The sequence below is a fragment of the Trachurus trachurus genome, assembly GCF_905171665.1.
Source record: "Trachurus trachurus genome assembly, chromosome: 9".
Lineage (NCBI taxonomy): Eukaryota > Metazoa > Chordata > Actinopteri > Carangiformes > Carangidae > Trachurus > Trachurus trachurus.
The window spans coordinates 4,764,152-4,784,003 of NC_139895.1; the positions used below are offsets into that span (position 1 = coordinate 4,764,152).

The 19,852-nt window shown below is 40.7% G+C and overlaps 1 protein-coding gene across 1 annotated transcript in view; it reads right to left on the minus strand.

Moving 5' to 3' along the window:
• Nucleotides 1–19,852, minus strand: part of znf608 (zinc finger protein 608) — a gene marked incomplete at its 5' end in the record, with an annotated part of 76,517 nt that extends 56,665 nt beyond the window's left edge. The window contains 3 exons of the mRNA XM_083979821.1: nucleotides 16,768–17,007; nucleotides 17,092–17,303; nucleotides 19,843–19,852. Of these exons, the coding sequence (XP_083835947.1) occupies nucleotides 16,768–17,007; nucleotides 17,092–17,303; nucleotides 19,843–19,852 (462 nt within the window). The remainder of the gene's footprint in view (nucleotides 1–16,767; nucleotides 17,008–17,091; nucleotides 17,304–19,842) is intronic.

The window sequence follows — 19,852 nt, forward strand, 5'->3', positions numbered from 1 at the left end:
AACATGTTGCATCGTCTCTACATCTGCATCACAACGCCTCGCTGTGCTCGAAGGAAGACAATTCTGGGAACAGATTTTTTTTATATTTCTCGCGGTTTCTGTCCTCGTCGTCCCTCGGCTTCAGGTTAAAGGTCAAAAACCGGTGGATTTTGTAACAGCACACGACCTGAGGCGGAGAGAGACCTTCACTCAGTCCATGGAAATCAAATCTACTGTGGCCTCCACTGGGATTTAATGCACCTGCATGGCTTCACTCTGTTACACACTGTGTTATCAGCTTACACTTATGATGTTTGATTTATTTCTCATGTCAGGTGTTATCATCATATCAACTCCCTGCCTGGTTGTAATTAATGACATGTTTTACATCAAGACTGTGAATCACCAGAGGCTTCACCATGATACGATGTCATCACAATGCTTCAGTCATGATACAGTATGTTAAAAATGTGAATTTTGTGACATCCTGAGTATTAAGACAACATATTGTGATACGATTTTGTGATTTTTGCGACTACAAATTATGTCCTTGCAGGAAAGTTCTCAGTCTGTTCATTTCACTTCATTTTAGGGATGTCACGATTATTTGTTTTTACAATTAATCGCAGTATGAAACGCCACAATTAATTCATTGTAAAGATTCCTAAATACCATCACTTTCCAAAAAAGATTCTGTCAGAACCATATTGGCAGATCAGCACCAAAGTAAAGGTAAATGTACAGATACTGGTCCATAATATGACACCGTAACACTGAATTGGTAGGAATTTAAATGTTAGCATGTTATTTTTAATAATAAAAAAAAAAATAATAATAAACTGAAACATTTGGTATGGATGACAATTAATGACTTTAATATTTCAAACATTTTCCCTGGGGAGTAAAAATTGGTCCTATATTAATAGATACTTCAAACATTTTGTGTTGTGAAATTAACTAAATCTTAATAATTGTGATAATCGTACTGTAATACTGTGATTCTTTCTGTGATAATAATCGTACTGAGAAAATCTATAATCGTGACATCTCTACTTCATTTCACAGATCATTTTTAATCATGCATAGTGTGATTGTTAAGCCGATAGACCGACCAACACAGTCATAATAGTAAAACATATATTCATAATCGCAATTTTACACAAATTAAATGTCGATATTTGCCTTCCATAAATTTATTCAGTATTTCCAGCCTGTATTGATTTTCTCATCCCTGTCCCTAGTCTGCATTAGCACTTAAGCTGTGTTAGTAATATAATGTCCTGTGTAAATTGCATCTTTCCTCGTTTTTTTTCAAATGTGTTGCTCACCCTGATCTATACGGTAGGCCTATGTCATTATGCTTCTATATTTGCTTCACTGCATCAGTTTAATTGTGTTGTTGTGAATAAGGAACCAGCAGCAGCAGCAGTGTTTAGTTTGGAGGCTGAAAAACGACAGAGCAGCTCCTCCACTGCTTCCTCTGCATACTGACTGACACATAACAACATAAACACGTCGTCACTGTCGTGGTTGATGCTGTTACAGAAGCTAATGGGAGTCAAATAAACCACAGAAATGAACTACAGTCAAAACTTAAACGGTGATATATCAGTGTTAGAAGATGGATGGAGAGATAATACGAACCATTTGACATTTCTAATGTGAGAAGTGATAAAAATCGTAATAATTCCTTGTCTATAAAAAGAAGAGCAGCTGGAGGGATTCAACAGAAACATCTGGACGCCTCCATCTTGTTTTATACCTGATTATCTTCCTCACAGGACGGTGAAAGAAAGAACAAAGCAGAATGAAAAGCACAAGGACAAATTCTTCCTGTTTGACTTGTAAGTTCTCAGCCAATAACCTCCTGTCAATCACAGCTCAGCCTCCGCCACCTTAAAACTGAGATTACAGCTGGATTTAACACTTAGCTCTGGCACAGATGTTTTCCTTCTCTGCTGAGAGAATCGTCTCATTTAAATACTATTTTTTCCCAGTGATTTATTTACGGTTCAATCACACAATGAAAAATAATTTCATTTATCAGATAGAGCTGAGGAAACTCTCACCACAAACTGTTAATAACATGACTTTGCAAAGCCACAGGAGGACGAGTGGATTTTTCCATAATCCTTTGAGAAACAGAAGTTTTCATCACCGAGCTACAAAGTTGATCTGCTGAGAAAACTCTAAAACTCTAATTATGGTACAGACGTCGATTAAACTGGATCAAAACTCAAGAGTCACAACTTCATTCTGTTTCGCAATGAAAGAGATTGAACCATCTGTCACTCATTCAGTCAGAAACACAACAAGTCTGAACATCGAGCGCTAAGGTCGGTGACTGAAAAACCAACTGATAAGAAACATAGAGAGTCGAACGATATGCAGACGACACCATACTGTGGTTATAGGAGCAGATATTGGGATTTCTTTCTCATTTTTGCCTCATTTTCAAAAAATACTGAATAGATGATATGATGTTGGCTGTGTTTTGAACCAAACTTGTCCCTTTACATCTTGAGAATATTATTTATCCAATACAACAATGTTTGACAAGAAAAAACTGCAGCTCTTGTGATTTAGATATTGTATTCGGTCATATTAAGATTTCGATTTACAATGCTATTAGTTATGCAGCTCTGTTACTATACTTCAGTTGAATTTTTACATCTCTAAAGCATCTTTGTTTTGTATTACTACAAAATAAAAACCGAATTTGTGAGCCTTCAAGAAAGCATGTTAGGCCAATCAGAGACCCTTGGACCGAAGTTCATGCACCAAAGCGCTAAAACTTAAGAAGAGGAACAAGTGAAACTTGTACTTTTACTCAAGTAACAGTAACAGTAACAGTAACAGTGTCACTTTAACGTCTTTTATACCAGACTGCAGATTAATCATGTTATTGGGAAAATTAGCTGTAAATGAACTGACACACCTGCTCTAACAGGACTGTGTGTGTGTCTGTGTGTGTTTGACTATTTGTGTTTTGCAGCATATTTACAGTTTGCTCCAGTCTCTGTGTTTCCAGCTGTTTTTATCAGACAGTGATAAACCCACAGACCCAGTGGGGATGTGTTGAGTGGGGCCAGCAGTATCAGGTCCTATCAGTCGGTGCTCACAGATCGTCTTCTTCATGGTGTTTACAGGTTTCAAGTTGTCATCCTGACTGTTCATACTGTAAACCATCTCTTCTACACATGGGAACTAAAGAAAACCCCTCGTCTACTAACATTCAGGACTTTGAGTTTTCTTCTTCCTCATCCAAAACAGATGGTTTCTGTGTTTTTATTCCAGTTATTGGGTAATATTGGGGTGATTTCAATCACATCTGACCAGCTGTTGAACATTAGCCAACAGCTACAGAGTCTGATCTTTATCTCAGGAGTTGGTGGAGACCAAACATGGAAGACCGTCCCTCCAGATAAATGTGAGTATGCAATCGCATAATTCAACGCATAATCAGCTAAAGTCTGCACATTTATGCGGGGGCCACATTTCTTCAAAAACGCAGCACTTTTGCCGAATTATTTGCAGATTTCCGTGCAAAATACAGAAGTTGTAGCGCTAACTCTACAGAACTTGTTTGACTCATCAATGTTTGTAAGTTTGAGCCGTGTGTTTATTAAGATCTGAAATGAAACAAGATGAGAACTTAATTATTCCCAGCACTTAGGAAGGAAGTAATTCGAAATTACTCTTTACATTAAGGTACTGTAGTAGCCTTGTGAGAACAGAGTGTATCAAATCGCAGTTTTTGCAAGTTCCTGCAATTTTTGCAGATTCACGCAATTTCATTGCATAAAATTGCATAAACATCCTGCATATTCCATCACATTTTTTAAGAAAACATGCCGCATAATTAAGGATTTTTGCCGCAACGATCACAAAAAACTCAGCATTTTTCTGGAAGGACTGGGAAGAGAAGCAACTCAACTGAGACTCATGAGATCAACACAAACAACAGCAACGTTCTGCCAATAACACTCAACAAGTCAAACTATTAGACCAATAAGTAAAGTTATTGGTATTGTATGCCATCATGGAATCCTATATGTTACCTAATGTGAGGCTACATCATGTATGAAGAAGACAATAAAAAAGAAGGTGAAATAGAAAAATGACAATAATAACGAATAATAATAATAAGAGTATTTACAATGTTGGATGTGTAAAGATCCAGTTGTGTCACTCTGCCATCAAGGAACCAAACACAGAGATACTGACATTAAACTTTGACTTCCATACACCTGCTCTTTGTTCTGATTACTGTTAAAACACAGTCACATGTGTTTTCAATCCGTAACAGACAAATCTGACTGAACTGTGTCACAACGATGTCAGCACCATAAGTGTTGTGTTGCTATAGAGACACAAGAGTTTGTTTGGTTCAAGACCCGACAAAAAAGAAAATACAAAAACACATAATTGACAAAGTGATTTAAGTGAAAATGAAAAGTAATAATGATTTTTTTGCAGCCATAATAATAATCCAGGTTCTACTTTAGAGCAAGAATGAATCATCTACATTTAGCTTCAGCTGAGTTTCCTTTTTTTTTTATAAAGTCTTCCTGCCTCTTTGTCCTGAAAATGACTCATGGAGCTGCACATGTCAGCTGCTCCGGCCGTCTGGTGTGAGCAGACGTGAGTCACATCTGAAGAGAAAACGTGCTCGGTGTTTGTGAACGCCGGCCGTGCGTGCAACGAGCCTCCTGTCAGACGAGCGTGTGAGCGAGCGGCTCTGCTCTTTGACAATGATGAAAAGGATAAACAACATCAAAGTGGCTGCTGACGCTCGGCCTCGCTCGGTGGGGCGCAGCGCGGCGCGGCGCGGCGGACACGTGTTTGAATCCTGCTGAGATCATGTTGAATAAAGCTCCATTAAAAATGCAAACGACACCTTAAAATGTTAAAAGTTATCTCTTAAAATTCACCTTTTCATGTGAATTAAAAACATTTTAATGTAAATTTAGTGAAAGAAAAACGCAGCGAATCTAATTCACACCTCCTCTGCCTTTCTCACACTGTAAAACATCATTAACACTTCTTTTTTAACTTCCATTTTTAGTGCCATTAACACGTTAAGTGTAATTTGCTGCTTGAGGATGAGCTGCTCTTCACTTTCATCATTTTCATAGCAACACGAAACTGAAAATCTACATATCTGCAAAAAATATAAAGTCTTCCAGATCATTATCTTTTCTTTTCATCTCCATCTTTCCTCTCACACGAAGCTTTGTCGGTATTTTTTGATGCAGTCATTCAGTTTTTTTTTTTTTTTCCTCAGCTGTGAAACTGGCAGCCGCTCGTCTTCGTCCCGTCGGCTCTAAATCCTCAAACTGTGAGAACAAAATGTTTTACATGGCTGCTCAGGAAGCTTCGCTCCAGGCTGTTGTTCACTGACGTGATGCATTCACTGACTTGCACACTCACAAAACACACATACAGAAATAAAAAATCCTTTTAATAACCTGATATTTATTGTTTTTAGCAAATGCAGGGTGGAGCTGCAGCACGAGCATCTTTCTGATGTGATTATTTAATTAATATAAAGTGTAACTGGTTTTAAATCAAAGCACATTTGCTCAGTTTTAATGATAATTGTGAGGAATCAGAGCGAGTCACTGATGTGCAGCACTATCAGAGCAGCTTTAAATGTGTCTGCTCCACAGATGAGCCGCCTGCAAGCGTATAAACAATATGTCAACAGCCACAGACTCACAAAATAAACCTGTAGTCGACTTAACATTTAGCTCAAGGTTCACTTCCTGCTTTCAGCTGAGAAAACCCAGAGCAACAAAGAGCCTGAGAATCAGAGTCAGACTCCACGTTCCTTGAAATCTAACAGACTGATATTCAAATGAGCTGCTGTGAAAACCAACCACTGGGTCTGTTTGACCCATTTTTCCTCCTCAGATGCATCAAGGAGTTGATTTCAGCAGAGAAACAGAAACGGAAAATTTTAAAAAAGCCAAAGACGAGGTGTGGTGCGTTCAGGTGTTGCAGTCGCATTTTGTTCTCTAATACTTGTGCTGACGCAGATACAGATTCCAATATGTATCTACAACATTTCTTATTATGATAATCACTAGTCTTGTTGTTGTTGTTATAATGTGAGGAAACTGTGGTAAACTCACAAAATCAAACGTATTTAAATGGAAATGTATTTGAACTTTGTGCCACTTTCAGATACAAACAGGTCGAAGCTTCTTCAGCAGCAACAACTCCAGGTTTTCAGATTGAATAGTTAAAATAAAAGTGCACGAATGCTAACTGCTGTAACACTTAGCCAAATGCTGAGCTACTGTTGTGTTATCACTTCACTTTTCTTGTTCAGTGACAGACCAGACGAACAGAACAAAAGAAAAAAAAAGAGAGCTCAGAGCTACGCTACGGAGGCTCATGGGATTTCTTGGTTTCAAACTCATCAAATACACAATCCAACAACTCCACAACGCTCTGGTGGACAAGTTGTGACCTGCACATTCACCACGCTATGAGATAATAACACAACGTTACCACACAGAGTTGTTGTAGAGGGAAATTCAGAGACTGCTTGATGAAAAACTGTCCCTGAAGGCAACGCGCATCAGAGGTTTTGCATGAATTTCCCTCTAAAACAACTCTGTCTGGTAACGTTGTGTTATTATCTCATAGCGTGGTGAATGTGCAGGTCACAACTTGTCCACCAGAGCGTTGTGGAGTTGTTGGATTGTGTATTTGATGAGTTTGATGAGGGAAACCAAGAAATCCCATGAGCCTCCGTAGCGTAGCTCTGAGCAGCTCACGGCTCTGCTCCGCCGTTCTAAAAATAGCTTGCACCGACAATTAAAGGTAACAAACCTACTGCTATGACTATAGACCTTTTCAGAGAGTATAAACAAAGACAGGTGTGGCTCATTAGAAAACGCTCTGGTACACTAAATGGAATGGAGCCTTAATTAGTATCCTTGGTAACACCTGTATTTGTTTATACTCTCTGAAAGGGTCTATAGGGATTATGGCAATGGGCCAATTTGCCAAAATGTTGAACTATCCCTTTAAACATGTGTTTTTGCATTTTTCTACTTTGTTTTTTTTTCAGATATTTTCTGCCTCCACGTTAATTATAACGTTAATTATAACGAGCTCCATCTGAGGTGAAACGCAGGTGAATCAGTTCCTGTGATGCTTTGTTCCTTCAGCCTTTTTTTGTGTTTTTTTCCAAGCATGCACCTCTCCGTCCTTATGCTCAGCTGTTTACATGCAACATCACGCTCCGATCACAACTCTCCAAGGATATAAAAAACCAAAATGCTGTCAACGTCACCATGGAAACACCCAGCCTCGTTTAAAAAAACCGCTAAAGCCCGATGCACTATAGGTGAGCGGAGCGGCTCCCAAAGCTGCCGGTTGGATTCTCACCGCCGCCGTTCACGGGCAAACAGGATATGATGGGAGGAGATACTATATAACCGGATATTGAGGAGTGTGTGAACGCACCGCGGGAGTGTTCCTGTTGTTTCATCGTCTTCCAGCCCTGCAGGGATGCGGCCGTGCACTGACGGACGGGAGGTGATAACGGAGCAGCCGCTGTCACTCACAGACAAACTCAAGTGCATCTTATTGTCATGCAGAAGACGGACGGAGCAGCAGCAGCAGCAGCAGCAGCAGCAGCAGCAGCAGCAGCAGCAGCTTTGATTCCTGTCAAAGATCCTTAAACGTGACCCGGTGGAGGAGGGTTTATTTTTAGCAGCAGTCCAGGCAGCGACGGTGGCTTCACATGGTCGCTCCACTGCAACTTCGGAACAAGTGTTCAGTGAACTCACTTTAAGGTCGTTTCACACCTGACAAGGAGGACTGGCTTTGATTTAGGGGGGTTGGAAGTCGGAACAGTGCTGCGTTTATGCATTTCCTTTTCACTTAAAGGGACAACGAGGAGTTTCTATTTGGTTATAAAAAAAAATCTCACGTTAATGTGGATGAATCTAGGGCTGCCCCCAAATGGTCGACCAAAAAATCATTAGCTGACCAAAATTTCATTGGTCGATTGGTCGCAGGAAAAAAAAGAAGTCAAAATTAAGTCAAAATCAATGACTGAACTGTATATGAAAGGCTATGGGGCTTTTTTTTGAAGGGCGAGATACAGGAAGTCGTGACGTGACACTTTTTTGTTGTTGTTTTTTTACACGGCATGGCAGGTCTCTCTCTCTCTCTCTTTTTTGTCAAAAGCGACTCTTTCCGATGTTGTTACTCCGATGTTGACGTGGAAGCACGTATCACCGCTGTTTTCAACCATTAGCGTGCTGCCGTGAGCCCATAGATCCATGCGTGAGCCCCGGTCCCACAGCGCTCACCGGCAGTCAGTGTCACAGTGTCACGGAGCAGAGACATGATAGTCCCGGCTGCAGTCAGAGATCCGCACTGCTCCACGCCGCTGCCCCCCACCCCACCCCCCAGTCACACAGCCTGAGCTCAGTCACTCCCTCCTCATCTACTGTGTTTATTGGTGATAAACGGGCATACTGCCTGCCAATCTCGGACCCAACACGGCCGGAATCACGAGCATTAATTAATTAATTCTCAACCTGACCGCGTGCAAAAAATAAAAAATAAAGGAAAAAGAAAGCCAGTGGCAACACTGGTTTTGAGACAGTTAACTGTGTCTGTGTGTGTTTGTGCGAGCTACTATGGCGGAACGTGTCCGACGGGTGGGGGGGGGGAAGTTTCTCGGGGGTGGGGATCGATTAGTCGACTAATCGCCATAAGTGATGACTACTGGTCGACCAACAAAATCTTTGGTCGGGGGCAGCCCTAGATGAATCTGCGCTACCCACACTTGTTAATGGTCCATTTTAGATAAATATATCATTTTGTCTCTATGGTTATTTTGTTATTATTAGTGGTGGTGGAAATGCTGGTTGAGCCGACCAGCGTTTCTTTACTTTCGGTTTCGTGGTGAGTCATGAGAATAACGCCGCCGAATCGCCGTTTATGGTGGGAACTACGACGGTATGTGATCGTCTTCCAACCTCTGACTTTAATTCACTTTATGCACAGCTACACTACTTCCTGAAATAAGCCAGCTTTATTTCAGCTTTAATTCCTGTTTTACATTATTGGACCAACTGATTAATCCAGGTGTGTCTGACCACTGTAACTACTCAGACACACCTGGATTAATCAATTGGTCCAATAATGTAAAACAGGAATTAAACGAGCTGGCTTATTTCAGGAAGTAGTGTAGCTGTGCATAAAGTGAATTCTTGATGAATGAAAACATGAGTCTGTCTTGCGCCGGTCAAAGAATTTCACGGTGCGCCGAGGCTCATAAATGTAGTGTGAAAACACTTCGCTTTTCCAAAACTCCTCGTTGTCCCTTTAAATTTTTTATTGAGTTTTCACATGTACGTATATAGGCAAAAACAATACAGTAAACAAGGTACAAGTTATAGTAACTAACAATAATAACACTAACAAACTGTCTGGAGACACTACTGTTCAGTCCACTGTTCCATTTAGCATTCGTTCAGTTGGTGTCATTTCTCATATAAATGTTTCCATTTTTCCCAGTTTCTTTCAAATACGTTCTCTGTTCTCAACAGGTATGTGAATTTTTCCATAACAAGGATTTCCTGGACAATATCCAACCACTGCTCCTGGTTTAGAGTGTTCACATTGAGCCAGTGCAAGTTTATGCATTTATGCATCTAAACAACGTCCCGCGGTTGAAAGGCGCCTGTCGATTGGGCAAAGTAGGAGAAGAAATCCCTCCATCCTTCCTTCCCGACCCGGGGAAACAAACAGCAAACATGGAGCAGCATGTGATGGTGGCAGTTTGGGGGGTTTGTTCTGACCTTTCTTTCCCCCAAACCCAAAAGCAAAAGAAAGTCACGGTTTCCAACATACGTGAATTGACGTGTGCATGCGTCGTGCATATGAAACCACTGTCCAAACAAGATTTCACCGATAACCAAAAGGATTTATTTTCGTTCTTTAAAATAAACACAATTCAAACTCAGCAAAACAACATCTACCTTTGTTCAAATAACCCTAACCCCGTACACAATGTGTGTTACTGGACCTCACTTCCCATCGCACCGGATCTTCACCAAATTACAACAAACCAAACCTAAGTAAACATAAACGCAGTAACAGCTCTTACTGTACAGGGATTGTGTTTGTCCTATTTTAAATGTATCAGATGCACGTGGCTCAGCGAGTCGTTCAATACGACCATCAGGTCAGGCAGCGAGGCCGAGAGCTTTTCACTCTCACAATGAGAAAATGAAGGAAAAACGGCATTGGAGGAAACTACAATGGATGACGGACTACGAGGTGTTGATGCTGCTGACTTCATAAAGACACACTGTGTATCTGCAAACCGCCTACATTTGGTCCGGTAAGTACGGTGGCCTGGAGGTGCAAACCAACATTACAAAATCCAAAACACTTTTACAAAGTTTGAGACAAATTTACATTTTAGAAAACATGTTTACACATCATAAAACAAAATGTACATTGCCTTAACACATATAGCCTAGATAGATAGATAGATAGATAGATAGATAGATAGATAGATAGATAGATAGATAGATAGATAGATAGATAGATAGATAGATAGATAGATGTGTCAACAAATGTGAACAAATATATATACACAAAATAACATACACAACCAGTTTGGTCGGCAGGGAAAGTAACTAAATAACTAAAATATATAAATAGGCTAAAAATAACAATGCAATGGCAAAGTGCAAAAGTGCATCAGTGATTCCAGTTCAGATTCTAAAACAGTTTCTTGCAAGTCAGTCAAACGTGTGTTTTGTTCAGGGAGTATATGGCAAGGTATGGTATTACCTAAGTCCCGAAACAAATTTACACTTAAGAAAACAAGTTAACAAGAAACAAAATACCAACACCAAAACAAATAACATCAACCGGAAAGGGAATGTAAATTTGTCTCTGTGTTTGTAAAAGTGTTTCGTTTAATTGTTAATTTGTTTTCTGAATTGTAAATTTGTTTCTGGACTTGTAAATGTGTTATGGTAATGTCATTTTGTTTTATGATATGTAAAAACATTTTCTAAAGTCTACATTTGTCTCAAACTTTGTAAAAGTGTTTCACATTTTGTAATGTTCGTTTGCACCTCCCGGCCACCGTAGCTAAGCGTTCACACTGCACACAAACAAACTGCACCAGGGTTTAAAGTGCAAGCGAACCGACTCTCACACCTGCACAAACGAAGCGGACCATCCTGAGGAAACTAGCTGTGGTCGGTTTAAAGCGAAACCAAACAGTTCTGGTGTGATGTTATAAATTTCTGTATTATCTTCTTACTTTGAAGACCACTGCTGTTGTTTTTTGTTTTTTATTACATAGGGGAGGTATTTTCATAAGCCTTCTTTGGCTTCCACCTCTCCTGCACAATGTTAAATTTCACTACTTTTCATTGTTTATGCAGGTTATATAATGTGCAGATAAAGAAAAAGTAAAAAGTAAAAATAGCTTTCTGACATAAATCTGTCAAACATCAACAGATTAATAGGATTAAAGATGGGAAACACATGTTTTCATTTCATGGGTCTTTAGTTTGGAGCCAATAAGTCGTCACTTATCCTGTGTAAATTTCCCACCATCTGTAGGAGACGAAACGTTTATTAGCTCGTCTGTTTGGGCTGCAGCTATGACATCACCGTTGATAACACAGGGAGTTAGTTAGTGGAACTCCCATATTTTCTGTCGTCCATCACATTATATAGGTATTATTTCATAGTTTTGTGCGACGCCATCTAATGCACAGATGAGGATAAAACCTTTAATAGCTTTCATATCTCAGCTTGGTGTAACACAGTAATTTGATGAACTCAGAGTTTCAGTTCTTCACTTCATTTTTTATTCAATTCATAAAATCGTGTTCAAAATTTGACTCAGTTTTAGTTTAATCTGATTAATTTCTGTGCTTCAAACTGAAAACTGTTTTAATTAAACTGTTTGATTCAAGGCTAATTAAACTGAAGTTCAAACGAAGATATAAAGACTTTTATGTTGAAGGCTGAACTTCGACCTTGAAACGACAGACAGACAGACGACTTCGGTCAAATGAAATGGGATGTTCGTGTTTAAACTCATCATCAGGTGACAAACAGGAAGTGATGCGTCCATGCAGCCAGGTGTGGGCGGGGCTAAAGCTGCTGTCAATCATCCATCATACAGCTGTCTGCTTTATCATCTTTTCTTGCCGGAAAGGTTTGACAGTAAACTAATCATCATGGTTCAGGATTTAAGCAACACATATTGATAAAAAAAAAAAATTAAACTCTGGCAGTACCAGTCTTTTTTTTAATAAAAACACTCCTGTCCAAATATAATTAAAGATTCATTATATTATGAGAGGATTTTTACCTTTCATCTTAAAGCAGAAGTGAGTGATATATTTGTGTTAATATAAGTCTTAACCCTAGAACACTAAAGTTACAAAAAGTAACACCATCACTAACGCCGGGTATTTTTTACCCGATATAATATACCCATAAAAAAATATTTCTCACCAAAGTATATTAAAATACAACAATACATGGCAAATTGAAGTACACTTCCTTAATTTTCCACTGTACAATGTTTCACAAAATGAAAAAAAGGTATCATGGTGACCCTATAAAAAAATGTCCAAAATTTGTGATTTTTTTTTGTTTTTTTAACAAAAACTTCCTTAAAAAAAAACTAATGGAGCTGGGACTTTGTCCTTCAGACCACCCATTTGTGGGACATTTGAGCCTTATTTGGTGGAGTAAAAAGAAAAAATAAGAATTTTCAGCATCACCAGAAATGGTCGCCAGATTTAGATACATAAACACTAACGTCGGGTGAAATCCACCCGAACATGTGCCTGCTGAAAAAACTAGGGATGGGAGCAGGGTAACATGCCTACCTTCAATGACGTCAGTGAGCAGTATGAAGCTACCCAGGGACCCATGAAACTCAGACAACAGCAACATAATGAAAATTATGAAACAATAATTTCATGGGTGAAAATCACCCGACGTTAGTGTTCTAGGGTTAAATAGTTATATCTTCCGACAGCAATCACTTACATAGAGTGTTTGGACTGAAACACGGGTCTGTCAGTCCCTCTGCTCTGCTCTGAGCCGAAGAGAAAACATTTATCGTATCCTACAGTTTTTATCCAATGAGGAGAGAGAACGGCATGCAGGGCTGTGTGTGCAGCCAAGGAACGCCGTGAATGTGGTGACGTAGCGACGAGGACTGTTATGGTGCGTTCAAGGAAACTCGTATTTTTCCGACCGTGAAGTTGTACCAGTTCGATCTGGTACGAGTTCACCGGTCGGAAGTTACGAGTGGCCGTTATAGTGACTTTCACCGGTAAAACAGGTCGGAAAAACACGAGTGGGTTGCCTGGAACGCTACAAAGTCGTAAGTTGTGACTTGAAGCTGTAATTTACGATTTCAAAAGCCTGCCTGGAACGCAGCATTAGCGAAAACGACCGGATCACTCACTTCTGCTTTAAATCTGTTTGATCTTAAGTGTTTCTGTCAAAACTTCTGTCTCACTGCAAATATGTTGATAATGAAACATTAAGCTTCCTCATGTCGTTAATATCTGTGAATTATTATATTTTTTACAGCCTCAACTCCTGTCAACTGAAGCCTGATCAATGGTTTTATGGATCCGTTTGGGTAAAATGGACCAGTAAAAAAACAAAAACAAACCGTAAATCTGCTTTGACCAGGTTTTTGTGGAATAGAGAGTAAAATATATTATATTATATCATGTCATATCATATCATATATACATTATAAAGTGTGAGAATGCAATTGCATGTGTAAAAAATATTTCAACATTATGCAAAACTGTTTTTGTTTTAGTGTCAACGTTGCTGCTGTTTTTCCGTTTTATATAAATGTCTTTACAACTGCAGGTACTAATAATGCAGAATTCTACTTTATATACTTATTACTTTTCTTATGATGCCATAATAATAGAAAGGTTTATATTTTATCTTATCTTATCTCACTAGATAGTAAATTATTCAGATAATCAGACTCACTGGATTCTTGTCTTTCAAACCTTTCTGGATTTTCTTTATTTTCTAAACCAGTTTTTGTTTTGGACTTGACAGGTGAATAAAACAAGAAACTTTCAGGAAACTTTGTCATTAAAATCTTTTTCACTCTGGTTTACAACAAAGAAGATTTGATGATCATGATTCATCCTACACAAACACAACACGAGGATCCAAATACGTGTGGAATATACAGTATTTCCATATTTTACCTTTTTCTTCCCATTTTCTGCTGTTCACACCTTCTTATTTATGGTTGTTTTATCATTTTTCTACTTTGTTATTATGCTGTGTTTTAGTTTCCTCTGCTGTTTCTCTTATTTTAATAGATTAATGTATTATTTTCATTAAAAACGTTCCCAATATTTGCAAATTCCCTTGGTTTTCTATGACAAGAAACCGACTTTTTGAGGTTTCAGAGTTGAAAGTTGGATAAAATAAGAAATATTAATAGAAATACCTTGCCTTTCCTTGAATGTTCAGATGAATTAACAACAACAGAAGCTGTAGTACTTTCTTCTTGTACCTCACTCTGAGTCATCATGTTAAAAAGCTTTACAGTATCTGAAGTGGATCCCACACACAACGAGTTCCTCTGCCCCGACGACGACTGAACATTAACTTTAAAATATCTGATGCATCGTATCGTCGTGTTTCTATAGAAACCAGCTGCAAACATCCAGCAGCGTTCACCAAAGGAGAAACAGTACCGAGGGTTCACAGCTGTTTGTATTAATGATTATCAGGTGATAATCATCAATGAATGAATGTTTTAACGTTTTAATGAGGATGACGATGATGATGTTGTTTTGTTTTTCTTCAGTGTTTGTGGGTGAGAGGAAGAGGAGGGAACTCCTTCAGATCAACTAATAAACAAAGAAGAGGAGGAGGAGGAAAAGGAAGAAAAAGGAGAAGAGGGGGAGGAGGAAAAGGAAGAGAAATAGGAAGAGGAAAATGAAGAGGAAGGAGAGGAAAAGGAAGAGAAAGAGGAAGAGAAAGAGGAAAATGAAGAAGAGAAAGAGGAGGAAAAGGAAGAGAAAGAGGAAGGGGAAGAGGGGGAAGAAGAGGAGGAAGAAAAGGAAGAGGCAGAGGAAAAGGATGAGGAAGGAGAAGAGAAAGAGGTGGAAAGGGAAGAGGAAAAGGTAGAGGAAGAAGAAAAGGAAGAGGAAGAGAAAGAGGAGGAAAAGGAAGAGGAAAATGAAGAGGAAGAAGAAGAGGGGGAGGAGGAAAAGGAAGAGAAATAGGAAGAGGAAGAAGAAAAGGAAGAGGAAGAGAAGGAGGAGGAAAAGGAAGAGGAAGAAGAAGAGGAGGAAGAGGAAAAGGTAGAGGAAGAAGAAGAGGAGGAGGAGGAAAAGGTAGAGGAAAAGGAAGAAGAAGATGAGGAAGAGGAAAAGGTAGAGGAAGAAGAAGAAGAGGAGAAAGAGGAAGAGGAAGAGGAAGAAGAAGAGGAGGAAAAGGAAGAGGAAGAAGAAGAGGAGGAAGAGGAAAAGAAAGAGGAGGAAAAGGAAGAGGGAGAGAAAGAGGAAGAGGAAGAAGAAGAGGAGGAAGAGGAAAAGGAAACGGAAGAGAAAGAGGAAAAGGAAGAAGAAGAGGAAGAGGAGGAAGAGGAAAAGGCCGTCTCCTACATCCACCAACAAAAATCCTAAAACTCCTCCATCTTTATTTTTTTTCCCTTCATCCTGCGTCTCTCAGACTCGTCCGTCCTCTGCTGTCACGTCCGATTCCTCCCTCTCTATCAAACATCTCCTTCCTTCCTTCCTTCCTTCCTTCCACACCTCTGCTCTCCATCCATCCATCCATCCATCCATCCATCCATCCATCCATCCATCCATCCATCCATCTTCAAACTCACACAGCCTCCCTGTTTGTTGTTTGTTTGTCTGTTTGTCCCCAGAGGAGCTGGATTAACCCTGTCCACCTGTGGTCTACATCTATTCATTTATTTATTTATCATTATGATTATTATTATTATTGATAAAGAATCATAGTTGATGTCCATGTTGACATCATGTGTCAGTGTTACAGGATGAACTGAGCAAACAAAGCCCGAGCAGACGCAACAACAACACACACGTAAAAAAAAAAAAGAGGAGGATTTAGAGGAAAAACGCTGAGTTTCATCACTGCTCAGAAAACAGGGAGGACTGGATTAAATGGAGGAGGAGGAGGAGGAGGGAGGAGGAGGATGGAGGACACACTGCTGCTGCTGCTTCCTCCCTCTTCCTCCTCCTTTCCCTCTTCCTCTTCTTCCTCCAAAAAGAAGAAAGACACAAAAAGCCGGACGGACGTGTCCATGAAGCAGCAGCAGACTGACAGACACACACACACAGAGAGAGACTGGGAACAATGACAACAATAGGAAATAAATATCATCCCTCCATCTCTCCATCCCTCTCTCCATCCATAGACATCCCATTCCCTGCTGTGTCTCTGAGGCCTTCACACCTTCCTCTTCCCTTCCCTCCTCTCTTCCTCTCTCTCTCTGTGCTGCTGCTGCTGTGCTCTGAATATCAAAATTAGCCTCTATACCTCTCATCTGTTCTTAGTGTTTTCATTCCTCCCAGTGTGTGTGTGTGTGTTCATGTGGCTGCTGCAGGTGTGAGGAGGTTGTGTGTTTATGCTTCTATCATCCTCCTCATCATCCTCCTCTTTATCATCCTCCTTATTCTCCTCATCCTTATTCTCCTCATCCTCAGGCCTGCAGACAATAAAAGCAGCTCTTACCTTCTCGGCTCCTCGGTGTTTCTTGGCGGCCGGTGTGTCGTCATGCTGCCGCCTCACAACAATAGCGCCTCCTCCTCCTCCTCCTCCTTTAACTCCACAATCCAGCGCGTTATTGTTATTATTATTATTATTACAATTACTCCCACTGTTACTGTTACTGTTACTGTTATTATTGTTGTTACTGTTTACGTTATTAATATCTCCCATGATCCTACTGGCGTCCGGAGAGGCGCAGTGATGGTGGTGTTGGTGGTGATGGAGGAGGCAGAGACCGGGATGCTGCTGCTGCTGCTCCACGAAGACGGAGACAGAGGGAGGAGGAGGAGGAGGAGACGAGGAGCCATCGCCGAGTTTCTCCTTATTCCGACTAGTCCGGACTGCAGGAGGAGCGGCTGCAGCGTCTCTGTCTCTATCTCTTTCCCTTTCTCTCTCCCTGTCTCTCTCCCTCTTCCAGCCCCGGATCACGTTCTTCCCCTTCCTCTCCTCCTTGCCTTTGGCGCATGTCGCAGAAGCAGCAGAGGAGGCCGCCGTGCTCGCTTCAGACACGCCGTTGTTGTTGTTATTATTGTTACCGCTGCTGCTGCTGTTGTTGTCCGCCTCTCTGCTGCTGCTCACCGCGGAAATCATCTCCGCAGCTCCGCTTCTGCGTCCTTGAGGCTGCCGCTGCCGACGCTGCTGCTGTTTCCAGATCCAAATCCCGACGCTGCTGCTGCTGCTGCCTCTCCCTCTTCTCGCTCTCCACCTCCGCTGATGCCGATGATGCCGCTGCTGCCGCCACCGCCGCGCACCGCGACGGCAGCCGCTCAGTGATCCGCCGCTTCCTCCGCTGGTTCCTCCTCCGGCTGCGTTAAAGCGCGGATCTCCTCGGCTCCTCCTGACCCGCCGCCGCCGCCTCCAGATCCCCGGGTCTGGAGCGAGGGCAGGGCCGCGTGTCTGTCGGTGCTGAGCCTGGAGGAGGAGGAGGCGGTGTGTTGGAGATGAAGGAGGAGGGAGGAGGGGGCGGTGTGTTGGGGTGGGGGAATGACAGCTCCCTGCAGTAGGTCGGTAGCAGAGATGGACAGACCCCAGGTACTTAAGTATCCATAAGCACATGCTTTTAAATTTAGGCTACTTTAAGTAAAAGTAAGAGTAAGTACATTTCTTATTTTTCACATTACATTAGCCTACTATATTTTTTTCTAAATGAATTTAAAGCAGAAGTAAGCGGAATATTTGTGTTAATATAAGTCTTAAATAGTTATATCTTCCGATATCTGAAGTGGAATCACACCCACATACAAATGAAAGCTTTCTCGTACCTTAGAATGAGTTGTTACAAGTCGTTACAAATACATAAGTGGGCGACGCACCTAACCGAGGCGGCCATGTTGCCTCATGCTGGCGGACCACTTGTTTACATAGACTTGTTTATCCTGTTACATGCAGCGTCTGTTGTCTGTCTGACGTCTGCCCGATTTCACGTGAATGCAACATCAAGAATAAGTTCCACCGGGGTAATTCCTAAATCTTGTAGTCTAGCCTACCTTTAAAGCCCCAGTATGTAACTTATTAGTGTGACTGCTGAGCAGTCACACTATTGTTCTTCTGTTTGGCCATTTTCTTCCGCCTTTTTACGGTCTTCTTCTAGTCCTTCATACTTTGTGCTATTTCAACAATTCATATATCAAAACGTGCAGCTTTTTCTGGACTTTATTGGCATTACTTTTCTCTTTTTAACTCTTTGTACTTTTTAAAATATTTAACTTTTTAGATGTTGAAAGTGTGCAGATCATTAACAGACAACAGTCTTCTTGACAACTCCACTGTAGTGTAGGGGTTAGGGTGGCCGCCTCCTAACCCTAAGGTCCCTGGTTCGAATCCAAGGGAAGAACTCTTGTTATGTTATGTTGAATTCTGCTCTCCTCCCCCGCCTTCAATTGGTCACAGGTGTTTGTTATCTCCTTGATTACTCATACCAGTTTGCAGCACATCATCACATTACAATGAATGACAACAGTCTTGAAAGCAGTGTGCTCTCTGTAGCCGAGTGGCAGAGTAAAGGTTTAGTGATCATATGGTCATGGGTTCGATTCCTGCCTTAGTCATTTCACATCATTGCTTGACTTTTGATTCCAATTATTCAGCTGTCATTGGACAGTCTTTGATTCCTCATAGTATAAAGCTCATTGTATCAAAGGTTTTCTTTACCCCTCACATACTGTCTCTGTCTGTAGCCTAGTGGTTAGCTTGCTGGTCTGGAGACCTGAAGGTTGCTGGTTCAAATCTTGCCTCAACAACAATTATAGTGAATTATTTTCCCAGTCGTCATCTGTTGACTTCTGATAACTTGCTTCATGTTGAAACTGCTGCTCTCAGCCTGAAATTCACAGAAATTTTCATTCTAAGTCATTCAAGCTTGACTCTCAAGCTTTCTTGATGTTGACAGTGTGCAGATCATTAACAGACAACAGTCTCTGCAACTGTGTGTGCACTGTGGCCTAGAGGCAGAGTGGAAGTCTAATGACAATGAGGTTGTGGGTTCGATTCCGACCTTGGTCAAACATTTGTATGGTGATCACTGCTTGCACTATTTGCTAATTCTGCAACAGCGTTCAGTTGCTATCAGCAGTCACACCATTTCCATTCTTGGAAATGCTTTTTCTAGTTTGGCTTTTTATTAGCAAAAATCAAATATTTCTTTCATAAATACTATTTCACTACAGTGGAATCACAGCTGCATACAAATTAAAGCTTTCTCGTACCTCAGAATGAGTTGTTACAAGTCGTTACAAATTTATCCTGTTACATGCAGCGTCTGTTGTCTGTCTGACGTCTGCCCGATTTCACCTGAATGCAACATCAAGAATATGTTTCGATATGCAACCGCACCGCTACATGGGGGTAATTCCTACATATTATAGCCTACCTCTAAAGCCCCAGTATGTAACTTATTTGGCTTTTTATTAGCAAAAATCAAATATTTATTTCATAAATACATATTTCACTGAAGTCGAATCACAGATCACAAATGAAAGCTTTCTCGTACCTTAGAATGAGTTGTTACAAGTATGTATATCGTTAGGATTTTATCGATACCGATACCCAT